Source organism: Microcaecilia unicolor, chromosome 2 (assembly GCF_901765095.1).
Source record: "Microcaecilia unicolor chromosome 2, aMicUni1.1, whole genome shotgun sequence".
Classification (NCBI taxonomy): Eukaryota; Metazoa; Chordata; class Amphibia; order Gymnophiona; family Siphonopidae; genus Microcaecilia; species Microcaecilia unicolor.
In genome coordinates, this window is record NC_044032.1 from 452,313,104 (window position 1) to 452,336,267 (window position 23,164).

At 41.6% G+C, this 23,164-nt stretch overlaps 1 protein-coding gene across 1 annotated transcript in view; it reads right to left on the reverse strand.

The window, feature by feature from the left end:
• ALMS1 (ALMS1 centrosome and basal body associated protein) overlaps positions 1-23,164 on the reverse strand; it is a 178,127-nt gene that overhangs the window by 58,592 nt on the left and 96,371 nt on the right. The window contains exons 9-10 of the mRNA XM_030190952.1: positions 19,194-20,799; positions 1,772-1,909 (exon numbers count right to left, since the gene is read on the reverse strand). Of these exons, the coding sequence (XP_030046812.1) occupies positions 1,772-1,909; positions 19,194-20,799 (1,744 nt within the window). The remainder of the gene's footprint in view (positions 1-1,771; positions 1,910-19,193; positions 20,800-23,164) is intronic.

Here is a 23,164-nt window from a genome sequence, read left to right on the forward strand (position 1 = left end):
ACCAAAGGCTTCTTAAAGTGATAGGTACACTGGGTAGCGTTCACACTGGGGCTCCATCAGGGATGCCAACCCACATGTGAGAAACTAAGTCCTACTTGTCTTCAAATAATTATATTTTTGTTAAAAGAAAACAATTCTCTCACCCTGTTATGTGTAATCACTAGTTTATGACAACTAAAGCACACACTAACACAGAAATCTTCATTAGAATCCACTTCTGAACTTTTCCATGAAATGACTACTCTCCCTTATCTTCCGGTATCACACTCTCCTCCAGTGTTTTTGAGAATTACCATCTTTTCTTCGCTTCTGTTATTACTGGCTTAATTGTGCAGGGTACAGTTTCCAAAAGAGTTGGAAGGAGGCCTCTTTCTGATGTTTACCAAACTCTTCAAATGTTCTCAAATGCTACTGCGTGTTCAGCTCAGACAGAATACAATCACAATCTCTCCTCATACATAATCTCTATGATGTGCTCACAGAAGACACAACCTCAGCTCTCATTTAAGTACAATAGTAACCCACAAACCAATACACTGCTTGAGTTATTACATTCATATAGAGTAGGCTGCACCACCTTCTGTAATACATAAAGACAGCAACTTTGGTTTATATTTTAGCACATGTGCCATCATTTTAGAGAAATGAACAAGCTGTTGAATTAAAAACAAATAACTTATGAAGATTTACTAAAAAAGTGCTAGCTTTGTTAAAAATAGTTTGCAAACTCAAATTATACATGGGCATACAGCAAGGAAAGACCATTGCTATGTATTTAAAAACTCAGTGCTGTATCGCAACAAGAAGTGTGTACTGAGGGGTGGAGGATAAGGAACAGAACTTATGGGAACCAAAAGCATAGTTTTTCATCTGTTCACATGCCAAAGGACACAAATCAACCTACGCATCCAGTTTCTCCTACATAAGCACACAACTGTGGAACGCATTACCAAAAGCCTTGAAAACGACATACGACCACCTAAACTTCCGGAAAACACTAAAAACCAACCTGTTTAAAAGGCATACCCTTCCAATCCAACTTAAATGCCTAATCTTGGCAACATAACAAAACTAAAGTATGTAATGGACATAGCACAACTCTTTCACTGTTCGATTCCCTAATGTGGCTGTGCCACATGAACTTTATCTTACCACAACATCACTTTGTATTTGTTAACACCGGAGTCTGCAAACGCCTCTCCGGTACTATGTAAGCCACATTTAGCCTACAAATAGGTGGGAAAATGTGGGATACAAATGTAACAAATAAATAAATAAATAAATAAATAATTTTTCAAGGCTCAAGAAGCTAAACCTCAGAAAGCCACGGCTCCAGAGCAAAGTAAGGATGGAGAAATTAAGTCACTCTGGGCTTGTGCAGATCAGGAGACATCATCATACCATGAAGATGCCACCACTGAAACTATGTGGTAAGAGACAGACAGTGGTGGGGACTGATGACTGGAAGTGGGGACAGAAGGTTCAAGAAGAGGTGGCAGGCAGAAGGCATTTGGGGCTGAGAAGGTTGGCAAAAGAGGACCAGAGGAGAAAATACAAAGGGTGGCCAAGGGGAAATGAAAGTAGAGGAGTTGGGTCTTAAGTTTCCAAGGTTGATATAAGCAGGTAATCCTAAAAAACACTGATAAATGCAATTCTACTCAATGTTCACTTAATCATTTCAATCTTTCTGCAAAGTTCTGCAGACTTCTCATTTCTTTCATATGAATTACAAACTAAAAAAATTAGAGCCCTAATGACAACTATTAATTACCTGGGTGTGAGCTCTCGATGGTGGTATCTGACCTAACAGGAGATATTCTGCGTTTCTTTTCAGAGTCAGGGATGAAGCACATATCAGGGCTTTCTGTTAGTCTATATGATAGCGGCTGAGACTCATCTGTAGAAAGCACTGTTGATAAAAAATCATCTCTTAACAAATACATATCAAAAAGTCCTAGGAATTAAAAGCATAAAGTTTAAACTCTATATTCAATACATAATCCACAATGAACAGGAAATATTTGGTCCTATAGCATAAATATCTCTTCTAAGCATTATATAAAGTATTAACTTCATCTTCTGTTATCATAATGCTGTCTGTGTTGTCCTTTGATGTCATGCATTCTGTTGAGTCACAGGGTTCTACAGCAATGGATTGTTCTGAACTATTACATAGAGTACCTTGTTTTCACACTCTTGTACATTTTTCATACTCTGTTGTTGAAAATAAATACAATTAAAATGCATTAATGTAGGACTTTGTTTCATTGATCTGCACAACATACTCTATATTCAATGAAAGAATAATTATAGAAATATTCAAAAAATAATTAATAAGAAAGTGAAGTCCTGATTACCACATTTTCGCATATATATCCCACACATGGATATAATCTACATCCCTGTATATCTCGTGGAAAAGAAGGAACAATGTAAAAATGTTTTTGAGTTGTTTGCACCTTTGTACTCCCTGCGCTTGCTCAGTTCGTGGTGCCGAGCTGAACATGATCAGGAGTGTGGGCATGGGTGGCTGAGGCATGCCAACAATGCTAGACTGGAGGAAAAGCAAGGTAAGCCAATATGAAGTTTTACCATAAATTACTGGTTATCCATTTACAATGCCAAAAAGAAAGTCATATACAGCTGATTTTATATTATCAGCAGTTGAATATGCGAAAGAACATGGAAATCATAAAGCTGGGCCTATGTTTTCCGTTGATGAGAAGTCTATCTGTGAGTGACGCAAAGCTGAGGAAAAACTGAAAGATATCTACCGTTTCAGGAAACGCGCACAACATGGTAAATCTGCCAAGTGGAGGCAAATCTCAAACAGTAGGTACTTTTGAAATGAGATAGCTGCAACGTTTTTTCCACCATCAGCATCAAATAGAAGGCTAAAGCATTAGCCATTGACATGAAGATCCCTGATTTTTATGGAGGAGTGAACTGGGTGAATATGTTTATGTGTAGGAATTAATTATGTATTCGAGCAAGAACTATAGTGGGTTAAAAGCTACCAGATGATTGGGAAAAGAAAATGGGTAAATTTGTTAATTTTGCACAAGAATGTAAGAAAAATAACCTGCAATCAAGAGACATGATCAACATGAATGAGGTACTGATGAGTTTTGATATTCCAGGTACAAGAACAGCTGCTGAGTGTGACACAAAGACGGTGGCTGTAACAACTACTGGTCATGAACCGACAAGTTTCACTGTTGTGTTATCATGTACTGCAGATGGAAAGCAGTTGGAACCACTAGTTACCTTCAAACTATAGCCACTTGAATAATTCCCAAAGTCCGTTGTTGTTAAGTGCAACAAAAGGAGGTGGATGAATGAGGATATTATGAAGGGCTGGATAAATGCGTGTTTTCATGCTCACTCAGGTTGAGTTTTTCTACAAGAAATCATTGTTAATATTAGACTCCATGATAACTTACAAGCTGGACCCCCCCCCCCCAAACCTACTGTACCCACATACAGGTGACACCTGCAGAAATAAGGGCTATTGTAATGATGTATAATTGGGTATAGTATGTTTTTGGTGGGTTTTGGAGGGCTCCCCATACAATATTAGGGGTTAACAGTGAGATGTGTACCTGGGAGCTTCTATGTGAAGTCCACTAGAGTGCTCCCTAGGGTGCCCCACTGCTCTGCTGGGATGTTTGTGTGGCCAGTCTACTAAGAATGCTGGCTTCTCCTATATCCCAATGGCTTGATTTTGTGCATTTTTCACGTGGACTTTTTTTTTTTTTCAAAAATGGACCAAAAAGATAAACACACAGAACAAAAAAACATCTAGCAAGTGGCCATTTTTGAAAAAAAATATATATATACGTTTTGCTTTTTCAAAAATCAATATATTCGCTATTCGGATTCTGGACATTTTGACCAAAACATCCAAAGTCAGACTTATGTCATATCAAAAATGCCCCACCACCTCTCTTTAAATTGATTTTATGTTCCAGCATCCTTATATGCATCTGCCCTGTGGTTTTACCTGCATATAATAATTAACATTGGCACATAATATACACAACATTTTTGTGAGTTACAGTTGGACAGGTGATTGATAAACATTATTTACCTGTAATAAGATGCGTAAAAATGTGAGTGTTAAATGAATTTGGACATACAGGGCATTGCCACATTTATAGTGGCCTTTTCTATGGATCTGAGTCCAAAGCAGAGGGAGCAACAATGTCTTTAAGGTTTTGATCTCTAGAGTACGCTACCATCAGGTTTTTGTTTTAAAGCATTCATGGCCCTCTAAAATGTGCCAATGTTTTAACAAAGCGCACAGAATGTTGAGTATTATTAGGAAAGAGATGGAAAACAAACATGAGGATGTTATAATGCCGTTGTATCGCTCCATGGTGCGACTGCACCTTGAGTATTGTGTCCAATTCTGGTCACCGCATCTCAAAAAAGATATAAAGGAATTAGAAAAGGTGCAGAGAAGGGAACCGAAATGATAAAGGGAATGGAACGACTTCCATATGAGGAAAGGCTGAGAAGGTTAGGACTCTTCAGCTTGGAGAAAAGGCGGCTGAGGGGTGATATGATAGAAGCCTACAAGATAATGAACGGAGTAGAGCGGACAGATGTGAAGCGTTTGTTTACACTTTCAAACAATAACAAAACCAGGGGACACAAGATGAAGCTAGAATATGGTAGATTTAAAACAAATAGGAGAAAGTTTTTCTTTACTCAGCGCGTAGTTAGACTCTGGAACTCGTTGCCGGAGAATGTAGTGACAGCAGCTGGCCTTACGGAATTTAAAGGGGGTTTGGACCATTGAACATTATTAATTTTTTTTTTGGGGGGGGGGGGGGGGGGTGCCGGGTTTATGAAGCCTGGATTGGCCGCTGTCAGAGACAGGATGCTGTGCTTGATGGACCTTGGAGGCGTATTTTCAAAGCACTTAGCCTTACAAAGTTCCATAGGTTACTATGGAACTTTGTAAGGCTAAGTGCTTTGAAAATGAGCCCCTTGGTCTTTCCCAGTATGGCGGTGCTTATGTACTTATGATATCTTTAGATTGCTTTGAGAAGTGAAAAGTGCACAAAACATCCGGTTGTTCTATTTTAGTAGTCAATAACTCTTCTCTCATAGCTGCTCTGTTACTAAACCTTCTTCAATACGTTTCATAGGATAGTCTCTTTCTGTAATCTTGTCAGTCATCTTTCTAGCTTGCGACTCAAAATCATCGATGCCAGTTGCTGAATAATAAAGTTTTGCGTCAAACTCTCAATCACAATGCCAATAGTATTTCTTTATATTTATATTTTATTTTAGTGGAACACATTTTTTTAAGCATATGCTAGTTTGTAACCTAGCAAACCAAATTATGTGAAAGAGTAACAATGTCTTTTCAAAAGAATACCTAATCAGGCATTTTAATTTATGCCCTCGTTGTTCATATGAAGAATTTGTTCTGTTATATTGAATACATAACACACTTTATTTCTATAAATAGATATAGAGGGGCATTTTCGATATGACGTCTAAGTACAACTTTGGACGTTTTACAAAAAAACGTCCAAAATCTGAATTGAAAAGGTGGTCATTTTTTAAAAAAGAAAAATGTCTATCTTTTTTTTTTTCAAAAATACTGTTTTGAACATGTAAGAGTGTATGACTGCTCTGTCCTCCGAAAGCCTCGCACTAGTTTATAACGTGATCCTAAAATGTGTGTAATGCCTTTACTTTTATTCTCAGTCCCAAGGACTATCATTGCTGCAGTTTCCCACTGGAAAAATACATGAGCAATGCACTGTGGGTAATGTAGTTCACAGGCAGTGCAACCACACTTATTTGGCTGTGTAAGAACTGCTATCACTGGTTGTGAGGCTGCTCAGACCTTCTCTCTCTCTCTCTCTCTCTCTGCCAAGCTTGTCTCTTTTGTCTTCCTGTTCAGTCTTACTATCTGTCCTCAGAGGTCAGCCAGGTATGACCTTTCCCTCCTATCTCTAGGACTACCCCTTGCTATCCGATGGCAGGCTCTGTTCCCATTGGTCTCTATCTGCTCCTCCCTGTGTGAAGCCCCACCACTTCTTTGTCCTTTCAGCCACGTGGGGCTTCTTCCTCCATTATAGCCAGGGACATGGAGCTAACACCATCTCGCTCCAGACAGCTCTGTCCTGCTGAAACTCCCTGTAACGAACCTGGATTTTTTACCCTGTGAATATCTTCTTCCAAATGAGATATCGCACATTCCAGTCACCCAGCCTTGGACTATTTCTACCTGTTCAACTACCTTCCCCTCCCCCTGCAATACAACTACCTCTCTTCAGATCTCCACCTCCCACAGCCTCCAGATTAAGAAGTCTCTGTATCCTGAACATCTATCTGTGAGTAAATTATCTGTGATTTATTCAATAAAAGAGACTTCATAAAATAACAGAGACTTCAGGTGATTGCTGTGCCAGTGTTATGCTCCATGATATTGGGGCTTCTAATTACCAAGCTCCAAGAGTCATGACAATGACATCTTGTTTGTACTTAGGAAAAATCTATTTCAGTCTGTCTGCTGCAGATCTGGACTGAGGAGAAGATTCACCTTCCAGTGGGACAACAATCCTAAGCAAAAGCAACAACAGAGTATCTCAGCAAGAACACTATCATATTTTCAAAGCACTTAGCCTTCCAAAGTTCCATAGGTTTCTATGGAACTTTGGAAGGCTAAGTGCTTTAGTCCTTAAGTGACCCAGTCAAAGCCCAGGATTGAATCCAACAGAAAATCTGTGGCAAGACTTGCACCCCACAGATGGTCTCTAACTAACTTGAAATAGTTTGAGCTATTCTGCCAACAAGAATGTGCAAAAATATTGCCATCTCTACTGTGCAAAGTTGATAGACAAGTATCCTAAATGACTCATGACTGTTATTACTACAAAAGCAGCTTCCACCAAGTACTGAATCAAGGGGTATGAAGACTTATGCAATCAAGACTTTCTGGCTTCTTATTCCTTCAGACTGAAAGTGTAGAGTATGTTATGTAGATCAGTCCAACAAACTCTGACTTTAATGCATGCTTTCTCATTAAAAAAGAAAAATTCAACTAAAAAACAGATAGAGCTGAAGCAATAGCAGATTTGCCAAACAACAAATCCCCCGGGCCAGATGGCTTCCCTTCTAGATTTTATAAAAAATTTGCAAAAATACTAGCCCCTGTACTACTGAAAGCTATTGCCACCTTCGAGGAGGCACAGGAGCTGCCATACTCATAGAGGATGGCTGAAGTGACCATACTCCTAAAGCCAGGTAAAGACCCGTCGCAGTGTGGCTCCTACCGGCCAATATCTCTCCTGAACACGGACTATAAAATTTTTACTAAAATAATGGCACGCCGCCTACAGGAGGTAATGCCACGACTAATACATGAAGACCAAACTGGCTTCATTAGGGGTCGTCAAACACATGATAATACTCGGACATTGTTACACATCATACAACAAATACAGGATGAAAAAACACCAACAATAATATTCTCAGTAGATGCCGAAAAGGCATTTGATCGTGTAGATTGGGAGTTTCTAATTACAGTAATACGTCAGATAGGTATAGAGGGACGATTTATGACATGGCTGCGCCTATTATACGCGAAACCGATGGCGGTATTAAAGATAAATGGGACACATACTAATATACTAGAGCTGCACAGAGGCACAAGGCAGGGATGTGCAATATCCCCATTATTATTCGCAATATCAATCGAGCCACTAGCTAGGATAATACGGACACACAAAGATATAAGGGGAGTAGTACGGGGGCAAAGGGAACATAAAATAATGCTTTTTGCCGATGACGTTCTCCTGACATTAACTCATCCATTACAATCAATACAAGAGACAATGAAGGTGATGACAAACTATGGAAGGGTCTCAGGATTTAAAATTAACATAAATAAATCAGAAATACTAAATCTCTCAACACCACCTAGAGAAATACAAGAGATAACAGATAAGTTTCCGTTCGCATGGGCAAATAAGTCAATTCGCTATCTAGGGATACAGATTACGCCGGAAATAGGGGGATTATATCAAGCAAATTACCCCCAAAAAATCAAAGAACTGTTTGAGGAAGTGGACAGATGGGAAGGGCTTACTATATCATGGCTGGGAAGAATCCATGCTATAAAAATGATAATCTTACCAAAGATATTATACTTGTTCATGGCCATACCGATACCTATTCCACAAAAGTTCTTCCAACAATTAAATAGGAAAATGTTTGCTTACATCTGGAGGAAGCGACCCCCCAGGGTAAATAGGGATATGATGTTTCAGCTGCCCGTGGAAGGGGGAATGGGAGTACCAAATTTCCACCTATATTATCAGGCAGCTCAACTAAGAATATTAGCGGAATGGACTCCTAGAAATAATAAAAAATGGCTACACTGGGAACGTTCATGGTTGAGTACCCGTTATATAGGAGATATACTTTGGAGGAAGGGGACTGAAATTATGTCTCTAACTAGGGGAGTGCCAGTGGGGATTGGCCTCTTACTGGAGACATGGTTACGGATACGACGAAAAGTGTTTCCGGAGAGGAGATATTTTTTACAAATGGCTATATGTGGGGCTCCAGGGTTTCCGTTAGGAGAATCAGATAGTGTATACAAAAATTGGGCCCGTAAGGGATTATATATGTTAGGCCAGATATGGAATAATGGAGAAATTAAAACTTTTGAAGAATTAAAAGAAGAATATGAGTTGGAAGAAAGGGATATGACATATTATCATAGCCTGCGGAATTATATAAAAAGACGGGCAGGGGAAGAACTGGAACTTACAGAAACAGCGCTAGAAAAGGCAATTAAGGGAGGAGGGGGCAAAGGGGGAGTGTCACGATTATATAAGGCACTATTAAAAATGTCCAACCCTCAAGATCATTATATGAGACGATGGGAGGGGGCCTTACAACAAACCTTTTCAAGAGAAGGTTGGATGAGGGGACTCAGATATTTATTGAAGGCCTCTATCACTCAGGCAGTGGCTGAGAATGGTTATAAAATATGGTACTGGTGGTACTATACACCAGATAGACTACAAAAAATATACCATAAGATATCACCGAACTGCTGGAGGGAATGTGGAAATAGATGTACATTTATGCATATATGGTGGGAATGTCCCAAGATACAGGCATTTTGGACCCAAATTCGGGCAATGGTATACCAAATCACAAAGATAGAATATCCAAATCGGGCGGAATATTGTCTTTTGCACTTCCGACCGGGAAGATGTAAGGTACACCAACATAAAATGGCTAGCCAGATTTTTGCAGCAGCCAAAATGACAGTGGCAAGGGCATGGAAACAGATGGAGGTACCACATATTCAAGTAGTAAAGCATAAACTCGATTATCTGCATCAGATGGCGAAACTGACCGCACTGAGAAAAGGTCAATTACTTAGGTTTCAACAAATTTGGCAACCTTATGAGCAGATGAAAGAAACATGTAAAACACCACACTAAGAAAGGAGAGGGGGGGGAGAAATGGGGGAAGGTTTGTTAAGAGTTTATTTGCAAATATTGCTATAGAAGAAGAGATAAATATGTTACACATATGCTGAGCGTTGCAAATATGTGGAGATGTATTTAACATGTTAAAAAATAATAAAGAAATTAAAAAAAAAAAAAAAACAGATAGAGCTGTTGCTTTCCCCAGTAGTGCTGTCTTGAAAGCCCAGACAGCTCATTCATTAACAATTTTACTTTGGACAAAACCAGCCTTGACAGAATGGTGCCAGATAGTAGGCAATGGTGTCTTGTGTCTCTGTAAGAAATCATATATATTCTCCATGAGTTTTAGACTGATATAGGAAGGAATTATATATTACTATAAAATAAACCTATCCTCTTTTCTTTATAATAGAGGCAGAAATAAACCAGTTTATTTACTGAAACAATGAGATGCAGTTAACAATCAAGGCAGTGGAAAGCACTTTAGAAATCTTATACTAGATTATAAGGGCAAGAAATGATGCAAAGTTACTCACTTGTAGCAGATGTTTTCAGAGGGCAGAAGGAGACATATTTACACAGATGGGTGATGCCATCTGACAGAGCCTGGCATGGGAAAACTCCCTAGCTTCTTTTCCAGAAGGCTTTGTGAAGCACCACCGTGCACACACATGCCTTCTTGCCCACTGTTGTTGACTACTAGAAAGTTAATAAAATACAACTCATAGGGGAGGTGGACGGGATGTGTGAATATGGGGCTCATTTCCAAAACACATGGAAGTCTCAAAATGGCCAAAAAAGTCCAAACTGCAATTTTAGAATGGCAAAATTTGGCCATCCTACATTGCAATTCATCAAAATAGCAAGAGGGAGTGTTGTGGGTGTGTTCTGGGCAGGACTAACGAGGGCTCTAAATTAGGGTGTCCAGCAGTGATAATCAAATGGGAAGAAACATCCAAGTCTAAAAAGAAAGACGTTTTAGGCCTGCTTTAGTCATGTCCAGGGTACAAAAAGGTGCTCTAATCGAGCAGCTGACCACTGTAGGGATTAAAGCATGACCCCTCATGAATCCCCAGTGGTTTCTAGACCTCTAAAAGTGACACCGGAAAGGAATACCAGACTCTATGATAGCATCAGGTATTACAGCCATTCTGAACAAAACAGAAAGCAAGTCTAAGCAGTAGCCTAGTGGTCAGTGCAGTGGACTGTAAATCAGGGGACCCAGATTCAATTCAGCTTTCTTTTTTTTCCTTTAAATTTTGAGTCCTCCAGAAACACTACCTGCAAGCCTCAAGCCTGAAGGTGGTGTACAGTCAGGTACAGTCAGTATTTCCCTGTTCCTACAGGGCTCAGCATTTAAAATAAGAGTTGTAGGGGGGATATGAACCTGGGTTCCCTGGTTTAGAGCCCACAGCATCATAGGGGTGCCTTGCCGCCCCAAAATCTGCACATTTCCCCCATTGAGTCCGGCCATCACTTCCTCCTTACTTCCCTCTGTCTTTTCTCCCTCACCATAGGCCCTATAAACTTGTTCACTAGCTATGACAGCAGTGATTACAACAGGCTCTCTCCAGCCAGCCCTGGGGTCCTTCCCTCTGTTGCAACTTCCTGTTGTGTTGCCAAGTGGGAAGTACGCAGCAGAGGGAAAGATGTGGAGTGGCTGGAGGGAGCCTGATGTAATGTCAGTCAGAGCCAGTGAATGTTGCAAGTGTAGGGCCTGAGGCAAGGGAGAAAGGACAGAGGGAGGTAAGGTGAGATGCTGAACTCGTGGGAGGGAGAGAGGCACATGCTGCATATGGATGGGAAAGGAGAGGGGGACATACTGCACATGGATGGAAGGGAGAGGAGAGGGGGATATGCTGCACCTGGATGTGAGGGAGAAGAGAAGGGGACATGCTGTACATGGATGGAAGGGAAGTGAGAGGAGAGGGGTACATGGTGTACAAGGAGGGAAGGGGGAAATTCAGCACACGGATGACGAGAGAGGGACATGCTGCACCTGGATAGATGGAAAGGGAAATGAGAGGGGTACATGTTGCACATGGATGGAAGAAAAGGAAGAGGGGGACATACACAAAGAAGAAAGGAAAGAAAGAGGAAATATAGCATTTGGATGAAAAGGGAACAAAGGGAGAAGGGGACATGCTGCACATGGATGGATGGATGGGAGAGGAGGACAGGAGGGCCATGCTGCACATGGATGGATGGATGGGAGAGGACAGGGGGGCCATGCTGCACATGGATGGAATAGGAGGGAAGGGAGAGGGAGACATGCGGCACATAGATGGAAGAGAAGGGAAAAGGTAGAAAACAAGATAGCATTTGGATGACAAGGGAACGAAAGGAGAAGGGGACATGCTGCACGTGGATGGATGGATGGGAGAGGACAGGGGGGCATGCTGCACATGGAGGGAAGGGAGAGGGAGACATGCGGCACATAGATGGAAGAGAAGGGAAAAGGTGGAAAACAAGATAGAATTGAGAAGGAGGCAGAAAAAGGGAAGAAAACTGAACTTGAAAGATGAGTGCTAAAAATGGATGTAGGGCAGGAAGTGAAGAAGAAAGGAGACAAGAAAAGAAATATCACAGACAGGAGGTCCTAGAAACAGTTAAGCACCCAGAGGGAGGGAAACAGAACCAGAGACTGGGAACAAGATGATTAGAAAAATAAAATCACCAGACAACAAAGGTAAGAAAAATGATTTTATTTTCAGTTTAGTGATTGAATTATGTTAGTTTTGAGAATTTGAATTTGCCGGCGTTATTTTGCACTGTACATGAAGAAATGCATTTCTTTCTATTTGGTGTTGCACTGCATGCAGAGTCTGGCATCTTGGGTTACAGTTTAATTTTTGTTTATTAGTATTTTTAGTGGTCAATTATCCTGTATTTGAAAAGTATGAGAGAGGAAGGAAATAGGTCCAAACTGGTTGAATCAGTTAAGGGTCTGTCCATTTTCTGCATGTGCGACTGAGGTGAAGAATTCTGCCAGCATGTAGTGTCTGTGTAGGAATCTGTAACAGCCCAGCTTGTTCCAGTTTCCCAGTAGTGGGTATACTGGTGTTCTAGGGCCCAGTGCAATATTTATAACAATGTCTTTTCATAGATGGATCAGGACTGTTATGGATTGGTATGTTTTTCGTATATAGGTTTTGAGTGTCATTTGGTGCCTGGCCTTTCTGAAAGCAGGCTCTGGGGCAAAGTCACCCAAAATAATAATGTTTAGAGTTACCATACAAACAAAAACCCATCTGCTTTAAATCAAGCGTATAGCAGTGGAAGAAGCATGTACTGTTCATGAGGTGAAAACAATTTGAATATTTTTTGCATGGTGACTTCTAAGAGGGATAGCTCCATTGTTGGGGTAATATGAATTCTAGAATTGGACCTTCAGGGTTTACGTAGAGATCATACAGAGACCACTCACATACAGAAGAATTTGTTGATTGACGCTATCAATTATAATGCTAATTTAAAAGTGTGTGTTGGGGGGGGGGGAGGGGTATGACGTGAAAAAAGGTCATATTGACTTGGCCCCCCCCCCCCCCCATATCTAGCTTGCCCTCTGGTGCCACCCTGAATATTTCTGTCTAGATGCCACTGCATTGATCACTAGGCTGCCCCCTCTGCTCTGCAAGGATATCTGTGTGGCCAACTCAGTAAAAAAAAAAAAAATCATGGATAAGGATGACTGTCTGGCAGGATTTTACAGAAATGGCTACACAGACAAGTTTTTTTTGGACGTTATGAGCAGGATGTCCCAATTCTGATTTGGAAGTCCTTTCAAAAATGCTCTTGTGTGTCCTGTTTCCTGGGAGAACATCAGCTACAGGGACTAACTTTGCTTCATCAAGGACAAGTAGGACAACATATTCACAGAGACGGGAATCCCTAGCTACCAGGCTGTTCCAAATAAAAATGAAATAAACTAAGGCCCACAACAGGCTAAGACCTAGAACTCTTCCTTTAAAAAAAACAACAAAAAACTTAATAAACAATAAAAAACATTTTTTTAACACCTTGGAACAGAAAAAAATGGGTTTGGGGGGGGGGGGGGGAGGTGGAGTTGGATTCTAGACCCCAAATAAATTTTGTAGGGATGATTGATCAAACCAACTGTCAAGCTGGGAATTTTGCTCTAAGCAACAGTAAGTTGTGAATCTGTGGGCTGAATACCAGCAGCTCTGCAAATCTCCTGAACAGAGGCTGACTTCAAGTGGGCTATCGATGCAGCCATATCTCTGTGACATGACACTCTAGAGTCAGTCCAGCTTGGGCGTAAATAAAAGAAATGCAGGTTGCTAGCCAGTTGGACAGAGTGCACTTGCCAATGGCTGTCCCCAGCATGTAATGGTCAAAGGAAATAAGAAACTGGGTGGACTCTGTATGGGCTTTAGTCCACTCCAGATAGAAGCCATGGATATCTCGCAGTACAAGGTGTACATTGTACTTTTGCCGGGATGAGAAAGAATGTTGGCACAACAATTAACTGGTCAAGGTGGAATTCTGACATAACCTTTGGAAGGAACTTAGGATGCATGTAAAAACTACTCTGCTGTGATGAAATCTTGTGTAATGTGGATCACCTACTAGGGCCTGAAGCTCACTGACTCATGAGCTGAAGTGACCACCAACAAGAATAAAATCTTCCAGGTCAAAACTTCACGTGGGAGGTATCCAGTATCTCAAATGGCACTTTCATTAGCTGACTGAGAATGATATTGAGATCCCATGACACTGTGGGAGGTCTGACTGGGGGCTTGAGTAACAACAAACCTCTCATGAATCGAGCAACTAGAGGATGTACAGAGATGGGCTTAGCTTCTACATGCTGATAAGTGCCAATCAAACTGAGATGAACCCTGACAAAGTTGATCTTGAGACCAGACTCTGACAAATGCAGAAGGTATTCAATCAGTTTTTGTGTAGGACAGGAAAATGGATCTACGGTCTTGCCCTCATACCAGATGGCAAACCTCTTCCCCTTGAAATTATATGTCCTCTTAATGGAATCTTTTGTGCAAGCAAGCAGGATATGGGAGTTGGGAGACACCCTTATATAGGTGGAGAGAATCAATCTGGAGGCTAGGATGAAGAAGCAATCCCTCATTCTAGGTGATGAAAGTGGAGGGAATATCTGCCTTGGCCAGTAGGGGGTGATGAGAATCATGGTCCATTTGTCCTGTTTGATTTTCAGCAAACTTTTCACTTAATAGTTTGGGAGAATATGCATACAGAAGACCTGTCCCCCAGTGGGGGAGGAAGGCATCAGAGGCTACTCTGCTTACTCTGCTGTGTGATCTCAGTCTAGAGCAGTACTGAGGAACTTTGTTGTTGAGAGGAGTGGCAAAGAGATCTACTGAGGGACCACACCCATGTTGACAGACAACTCATGCAGTTGCATCACCCTGCTCAGTCTGTCTACCAGGCTGCTGCATTTCCTGGCCAAGTAAGTAGCCCTGAGAAGCATCCCATGATGGGAGGCCCAGTTCCACAAACTAAGTGCTTCCTGACACAAGAGGTACGAATCCATGTCTCCCTGCTTGTTGATATAGTACATTGTAATCTGCCTGTGTGTTTGAATAAGTACAATTTTGTGCATAAGCTGATATCTAAAAGCCTTTAGTGTTCCATACTGCTCAGAGCTCCAGGAAATTTATATGCAACTGAGCCTCCTGGGAGGACCACTAATCCTGATTATGGAGTCTGCCTACATGAGTTTCCCACCTGAGATTGGATGTATCTATTGTCACCGTCTTGTGGGGAGACGCAATTGGGAATGGAAATTTCGGTATCAAATTGGGCTGAATTGTCCACCACAAGACAAACTTCTTTAAGGAAGGCACTCTAAGAAGGCACTGAAGAGGTCAGACAGCCCCCTTGCTTTGTCTACTTTTAGTTTACCTAGCTCCTCACAAACACAGTCTTCTGAGCATCAGTCCCAGTCTACCACACATCTTTCCCCCTTACCATTTGTTTTCTGTCTTCCTACCCCTATTCTTTGATTAGTGAACACAGCACAGAAATAATTAAGCAGTTCAGCTTTACCCTTATCGGTTTCTACATATTTCTCCACCTCAGCTTTGAGCCTCACAATGCTATTTTGACACTTCCTTCTGCCACTTATATATCTGAAAAAGTCTTGTCCCCCAATTTTACTGTATCAGCTATGGATGAAGATGTACATATCCTTCAAGTCCAGAATGCATAGCCAATCTTGTTCCTGGATCACTGGGAGTAATGTGCCTAGGGCAACCATCCTGAATTTTTCCTTGGCAAGATATTTGTACAGGGCCCTTAGGTCTAGGATTTATTTATTGGGATTTATTAACCACCTTAAGAAGAGATTCACCCATGGGATGGGAAGGAATTTGCCTGTCTTTCTGGGTATCAGGAAGTACTTTGTGTAAAATCCCTTCCTTTCTTTCTTTGGTAGAATGGGCTCTACTGCATTAGCCTGCAAAAGAGAAGAGAGCTCCTGAGAAAGCAGCTCCTGGTGCTAAGAGTTTGGCTTTGATGCTCTCGGGGTTAATTTGGAGGGAGTGTTCACCAATGTAGGATGTAACCCACCAAGACTATTTTGAGAACTTACTGGTCTGAGGTTATAGGAAGTTACTTGGACAGCTTCCTAAACGAAAAGTCCATAGACCATTATTAAAATGAACTTGGGGAAACTCCACTGCTTATTTCTAGGATAAGCAGAATAATATTTCTAGGATAAGCAGAATAAAATGTTTTGCACTTTTTGGGATCTTGCCAGGTATTTGTGACCTGGATTCGCCACTGTTGGAAACAGGATGCTGGGCTTGAGGGACCCTTGGTCTGTCCCAGTATGGCAATACTTATTTACTTATGCAGGCCAACTTTATTGGAAAAAATCTAGCCTCCTCCTACCAGTATGTCATCTGGGATGGTTACTTTTATTGCCGCTATGCTCTTGTGGAGCCAGTAAAAAGCTCATCTCTTGCTTTGACAGGAGAGCCAACTGGGACTTTTGAGGCTTCTTTTGCCACACACAGGAGAAACACCTCTGGGCTGGTTGGGCCGGGCAAGAAGTAGGAGGGCCCTATGCCTCAGAGTAATAAAGCCTCCTGTATCTTGCACCTTACACCTCCTAGAGGAAGAAGATGCAATGGGAGCAGGTTGGGAGAGTGACTTGACAGTATCAGCATGTTTCTTGATGAGGTCTGTGACCTCCTCCATCTTGCTGCCAGAAATGGTATCCCCCTGGCAGAGGATTTCCACAAGCTGTTCTTGAATCACTCTTTTAGGTTGGACGCACGCAGCCAGGTGAGTTTGTGCATTCCGACACTCACAGTGAAGGCCCTGGACACCATGTCAAAAGCATCATAGGTAGCTCGAGCTATGTGCTTCTGAAACTCCCACTGATTGACTATTAACTGATGGAGCTGTGCAGCCTGTTCAGATGGTAGCGTGTCTGCATACTCTGCCACACTTCTCACCACGGACTTCAAGTACATGCTCATGAACAGCTAGTAAGAATGTATGTGGGCGGTTAGCATAGCATTCTTAAAATTTTCCTCCCAAAACAATCCAAAATACGAGCACCCTCCACGAGAGAATTGAAGAGTGAGATTTGGCACTTTTCGAGTGAATTCAACAACAACAGAGTGGTGCAGCAACTGTTGCTTCTTGAATCTGGGAGCCTTTTGAATAGTTTACACAGTCTTTTTGTGAATAGGCTGAAAAGTGTGTGTGAGGGGTCTCTCATAGTGTCATCTTCACAGCCTTAAGGATGCTGTTAATGGGCACTGCCACAGCTTCCCTAGGAGGGGCATTAAAGTCGAGGATGTCCTACATTTCTGCCCTGGGCTCATTCTCAACTTCCAACTTAAATGGGATGACTTCAGCAATCTCCCTGATAACACTGGCAAAGGAGAGTTCCTCAGGGGAAGACTTTCTCCTCTCCTGTGGTGGGAGAGATCTGAAGGAAGTTCCAGAGATCTCACCTTTGAGAGATCCTCAGGTTTCTCCTCAGAAGCCCAGAATCAATCTGACTCAGACTGAGTCTGCTCTCATTTGCCTTGTATGACTACAATGATGGGTAGACTCAGAATGAGAGTGCTGAGGAATGGTGTGGGACATGGACCTTGAGGAAGTCCCCCTCAAGGGGCTGGACATCAACACCTCCTTAGCCAGTACTGACCCCGATGCTCCTTTAGGCACTGGTGTAGATGCTTGGTCAACAGTGAAGGCATGGCTTCCAGGATCAGTTGGACCGATATCGGGTCCAAGATTGATGCAGTTGATGCCATGGGATTGTGTTGGGCAAGAGGTCACCCTAGCTCTTCCTAAAGCATGAGGGCTCAGTTGATGTGGTCAAGTCCACAGAAGACATCATTGCTAAAATGGAAAGCTAGTCCTGGCCAGGTGCATACATACATAAGTATTGCCATACTGGGACAGACCGAAGGTCCAACAAGCCCAGCATCCTGTTTCTAACAGTGGCCAATCCAGATCACAAGTATCTGGCAAGATCCCAAAAAAGTACAATACATTTTATACTGCTTATCCTAGAAATAAGCAGTGGATTTTCCCCAAGTCCATTTTAATAATGGTCTAGGGACTTTTCCTTTTGGAAGCCATCCAAACCTTTTTTAAACCCCGCTAAGCTAACTGCAGCTGGTGGAACCTGGTGTGCCGAATCCCTGGAGGGAGAGTGTCCCTCATGACTCAAGTGCTTCTCAGAAGTTGGCGGCATCGATGCCCCGGTACTCCTGACACTATGCCTAGAAAGGAACCGATGCAGGTGCTTCTTGGCTTCTACCTGATGTACTTCATTGAAGTTCCTCAGCACTGACAAGGATGATATTGAATCCTGACAAGTTCTTGGTACTAGATCCAAGGATGCTCAGACCCAGTGGGCACTGCTGATGGTCAGGTTGAGGCAGGCAATTTTGATGCATCCCCATGTTCCACTGCAGCTCCTGAGGCCATAGGGTCCGATACCTCTGATGCCAATGGACTGGACTTTTTGACACCAAAAATACTTCAGCACTGTTGTCTCTTGGACATCTAATGACAGAGTTTACAAGAAAAAGAATCATAGTGCGGCCCGAACCATACCAAATACCAATTATGAGTGTCTGTGCACGGTATGTTCTTGGCATACTGGGTGCACTTTTTAAAATCACTGGAAAATTTTCAGACATTTCGGCAAAGGTAGCGGAAGTGAAATCAAATGGCTCAATAGTGAAGAAAAATCAAAGGAAAAATAACAACAACCTGATTAGAGCGCTCAGGCCTAAGTGGGCCAACAAGTGGCGTAAAAGGAAACTTAAATCTGCCAAAATACCCCCCACTAAGAAAATTAAAAGGGAATGAGAACACACTAGTGAGGAAAGACTCTGACGAGCGACTTCACAGCTCTGCAGAAGAAATCAGACTGCCTGGTCCCACATGGTGACAATGAGTGGGAAGGTGCATACGTATGCAAGGTGGTGCTTCCAAAAGATTCTGGAAAAGAAGCTGGGGAGTTTTCCTATGTCAGGTTCCGCTGGATAACATCACCCATCTGTGTGAATATGTTGTCCTGTTTGTCCTTGGAGAATACTTAAGTTAAGACCAACACTATTCAGACACACAACCTTGAAAGATACCAACAAATAAGAAAAATACACAGTACCAGCCTTGAGGGTCACTCAACGCCACTGTTAGAATCTCAAAATAACAAAGAGACACTAAAATCAGTTTACTCACCACCTGGTTTTGAGGAGCGGGATATTTGATTTGAAGGCCCAGATGACACATCTGGGGTCCCAGGTACTTTCTGAGTAGGGGGTCTGTTAGTGATGTTTTCGTCATTTGTAGGGCTGATATAAATCTCTGCTGAAAATGTGGTCTTTTCAGGGCTCTCTGTTGTTATTTGAGTCATAGCATCAGATGACGCTTTCTCCCTTTGTTCTAGAATAACAGTCTTTGGAATATCCTGCCACTGAGTCTGTTTGCTTGAATCACAAAGAATGGTATGCATCTTCGTGGACAATGACATTCCTGGGCTACCATGTAAAGGCACAAGCCTCAGATCTTTGGATGCATCAGATCTACTTAAAGATGAATAATGAAAAGCATATGATGAGTTGGGGTAAGACACTGGAACTGGAAAGTATGCTGATTCTTGAGTTTTTGATGCAGACTCACTGTCTGACAACTTTGGCACAGTCAATGGTCTTAAAGGAGATAAGAAGAGCTCTTCTTGACTGTCTGTCTCATAGTTCTTAACATAACTTGCTGGAGCTTTTGTGTAAGATTCATCAGGCTTCTCATGACAGTCAAAATTGACCACTTTGGTGTTACCAGATTTTGGGGACAGCATTAGATAGACACAAGAAAGAGCTTTCCTAGTTGGTGATGCAGCAAAGACAGTGTCTGCAGTTTCAGGGTGTGCTGCTGAGGAACTCTGCATCTCATTGTTATTCCCTGTCCCAACACCCACTGAGCTCACAGATGAGGCTTCAGATTGGGTTTTGGTTACCTGTGGTGAAATCTCCTGAAGTCTGTCTTGTTTTAAAGTCTCAGTTGATTTGAAAACCTCTGTTTGCACAATGGAGCTCTGATTTTGTTCTATTACATCAGATTTAGGATCTTGGACTGGTAGAATATCTTTTTCTTGAAATGATTCATCTTTGCTGACCTCAGTCTCCTGTAAATGCTCGTCTCTTTCTCCTGTAAGCAAAGAAAACTTGGGATCTAATGAAGTACATGCTCTAGGAGTTCCTAATGGTCTGATGAGAGGTGTCTGTTCATCAAAGATAATGGTTTGATCCTCTACAGTATTATGAAGATTTGGCTTGCCTATAGAAGTCTTGGTATGGACAGGGAAAATGGATGGTGATGGAGAACGTCTGCGAGATGAAAATGTGATTGAGGTAACTGGCTTTGAGATGTCATCAGACAAATGTTGAGTTGAAAAAGACTCTGGATCTATCTGTACCTTGGCTGTGCACGATGTCTGATTCAAACTGGTGTCTGTATCTTTAGTTGAATCTTTATGAAGATCAGTGCCAATGCTGTCATCAGGAAAAGCTGTGCCCTGCTGAATATGATGCAGTGCAGATGGTTTTTTGGTAGAAGATGATTTATATTTTGAGTAACATGGCAGTAAACTATCAACGGTATGACTTGGGTTTGTGTGAATGACATCAGTGGATGCAAGGTGCCTTGCACTTTTATTGCATAACCAATCAGGTTTGGAACCATGCATTAGACTCTGGTCTGATGGCTGAGAAGAACTTGAGGTGCTGAATTGTTCTGTGTATTGCCATTGGTTGACGTCGTCAGACTTCAAACCTATGCTCCATAGACTCTGCAAGTCCAACATGTAGAAAAAGATTATATATTCATGCATGTTTAGATTATTCAATACTAGTGCAAGAAAGCTAGTTTTGTCCATTTCAGCAGGTTTAACTAGCTGTCATAATTCTACATTCTAGGTAACTACTTTATTTTTTCATATACACAAACAAGATAGCTGATCAAGATTAATGAGACATTTTTCTAGAAACAACTGGGGCAAATTTTAAATGGATTAATTTGGTCAGAGGAACAAATTATCCAGTTAGGTTTGCAGGCACTCTCTGAGAGCTGTTATAGCTGTATTAAATCAAGTTAATTTTTCATTTTATTTTAACAAGAAGTCTTTATTGAAACATTTAAACAGAGCTTAATAAAAGGAAAAACACTTCTCACTGTAATACAGATCAAAAGGTGTCAAATAAAAAAGGCTACAAAATATACAACATGAAATGCCTTAAACTTTACCTCCCCCCATTAAAAAAAGAGATTTAAATAAAACTACAAAAAAAAAAAAAAAAGAAACAACCCCCCCCCCCCCTGCTATAATCAAGAGGGGGAAGAAAGAGAAGAACAGAGATCTAAAAAAAATCATTTACTACTAAGGGAAGAAGAGAAGTAACACTTCATTTGCCCACAAAGTACATTTCAAACAAATCCCCAAGCCTTTCCACCAACCAGCAAGAGTTTTATGCCTAATGGCAGTAAAATTTTCCATTTTATAAAAATCAAGTCGATTTAAACCAATTTTCAGCCACAACTAAGGGCCACTTACCAAACCGTGCTAGAGATTCCCGCACAGCAATGCTGACGAAACCCACTGAATGTGAATGGGCTTTACTGGCATTACTGCACCAGGGACCACTAGCGCAGCTAGATAAAAGAGGCCCTAAATCAGCTAGGTTACAGCTAAAATTAAAGTTAACTGGCAAAATACAGTCGACAATTCTGGCTGCTTTGTGGCTCTTTAATATCAGCCCCGGTCTGCTATATTTTTTCATAATCAATAATTTAAGATACTAGGGGTCCTTTTACTAAGCCGCAGTAAAAAGTGGCCTGCGGCAGTATACGCACGTATATTGGGCGCGCGTCAGAAAGGGCATGCGGTAAAACTGAAACTGGTGCACGTCCAAAACCGGCCTGAGCCTTTAACGCTACCCATTGGCAACTGCCAATTACCACCGGAAATTATGTGCATGGGAGGAAATAAATAATCCTGGCATTATGGGTGCACGCCAAATCTAAAATTATCGCTGGGGGGAGTGTGGTAGCCTGGCGGTAGCCTCATTTAGGTGCATGCTACACGTGCATAGCGCCTAATGCACCTCTGTAAAAGGGCCCCCTAATTAACTATAATGCAAATAGCCTATTTGAATTTGCTGATCTCCAAAATTCCAGGCCAAAACGACATTGACAATGAGTTGAATTTGAATCCTAGTCTGGAATTGCATTTCTACACAGGTCATCTTTTATTGAATTCTAAGATTTTCTGGCTTTCTTTAAGTTTATAATCTGGCCTGACCTTGAGACATAGAAAACCCTCTGTTAAGTCAGATAAGTTGGGGAAGCATGTGCTACATGGCTCAAGGAATTCTTTCCAACGTGTTTGTATGTGTGCATGTATCCATGTTGCTTGTGTAAATGTGTATATTTGTGTTTCTTGTGTGTGAGTGGGTGTGTATGTGTATCTGTGTCTGGGTGGGTATGGGTCTGTCTTTTGTGTTTATGTGTGTTCATATATATGTTATTTCAGACAGTTTTGAGCCTATTTGTATAATTTCTTTACAACACTCTATTGGGTTGGAAAGAAATTTAATGGTGTGATTAGATGCCACTGTCATACTGCTGCTGGCGCAAGTTCCTCTTCCACTGAAATGAAACAAAATATTCTTTTTCAAGGCCTTTATTTCTCCAGAATATTTAATCTGGCCCATATTTGAACATGATCAGTGGTGTATCCATTCAAGGTGTGTTTGTTGCATATGCACCCCCTATCAGTCCCTCCCCAGCCCTGCAAAGCTCTCACAATTCTCTCCCTTCCCTTATGCCTTAAAATCACCTCCAGTCTTCAACCGGGCAGCACTCATAGGCTGCCTGCGGCCTGCACTGGGGCTCTGTCTGTGAATCGCATGCCGCTTCTAATGCAACTTCCTGTTTTTTGAAGGGTGGAATGGTTCAGAGAGAAAGTCCCGGTATAGGCTGCAGGCAGAGTTGTTCAAAGTAGGTCAAGTACTTAAGTAAAAATGCATGTATATTTTAATACTCAAGTAAAAGTACAGTGAAAAACTTACTTAAGTAAAAAAGTTATTGCCTAATATAATACTTTTTGAGTAAAAAGTAAAAGTACCACAACTACAATGAATGCAACTATTGTTAAT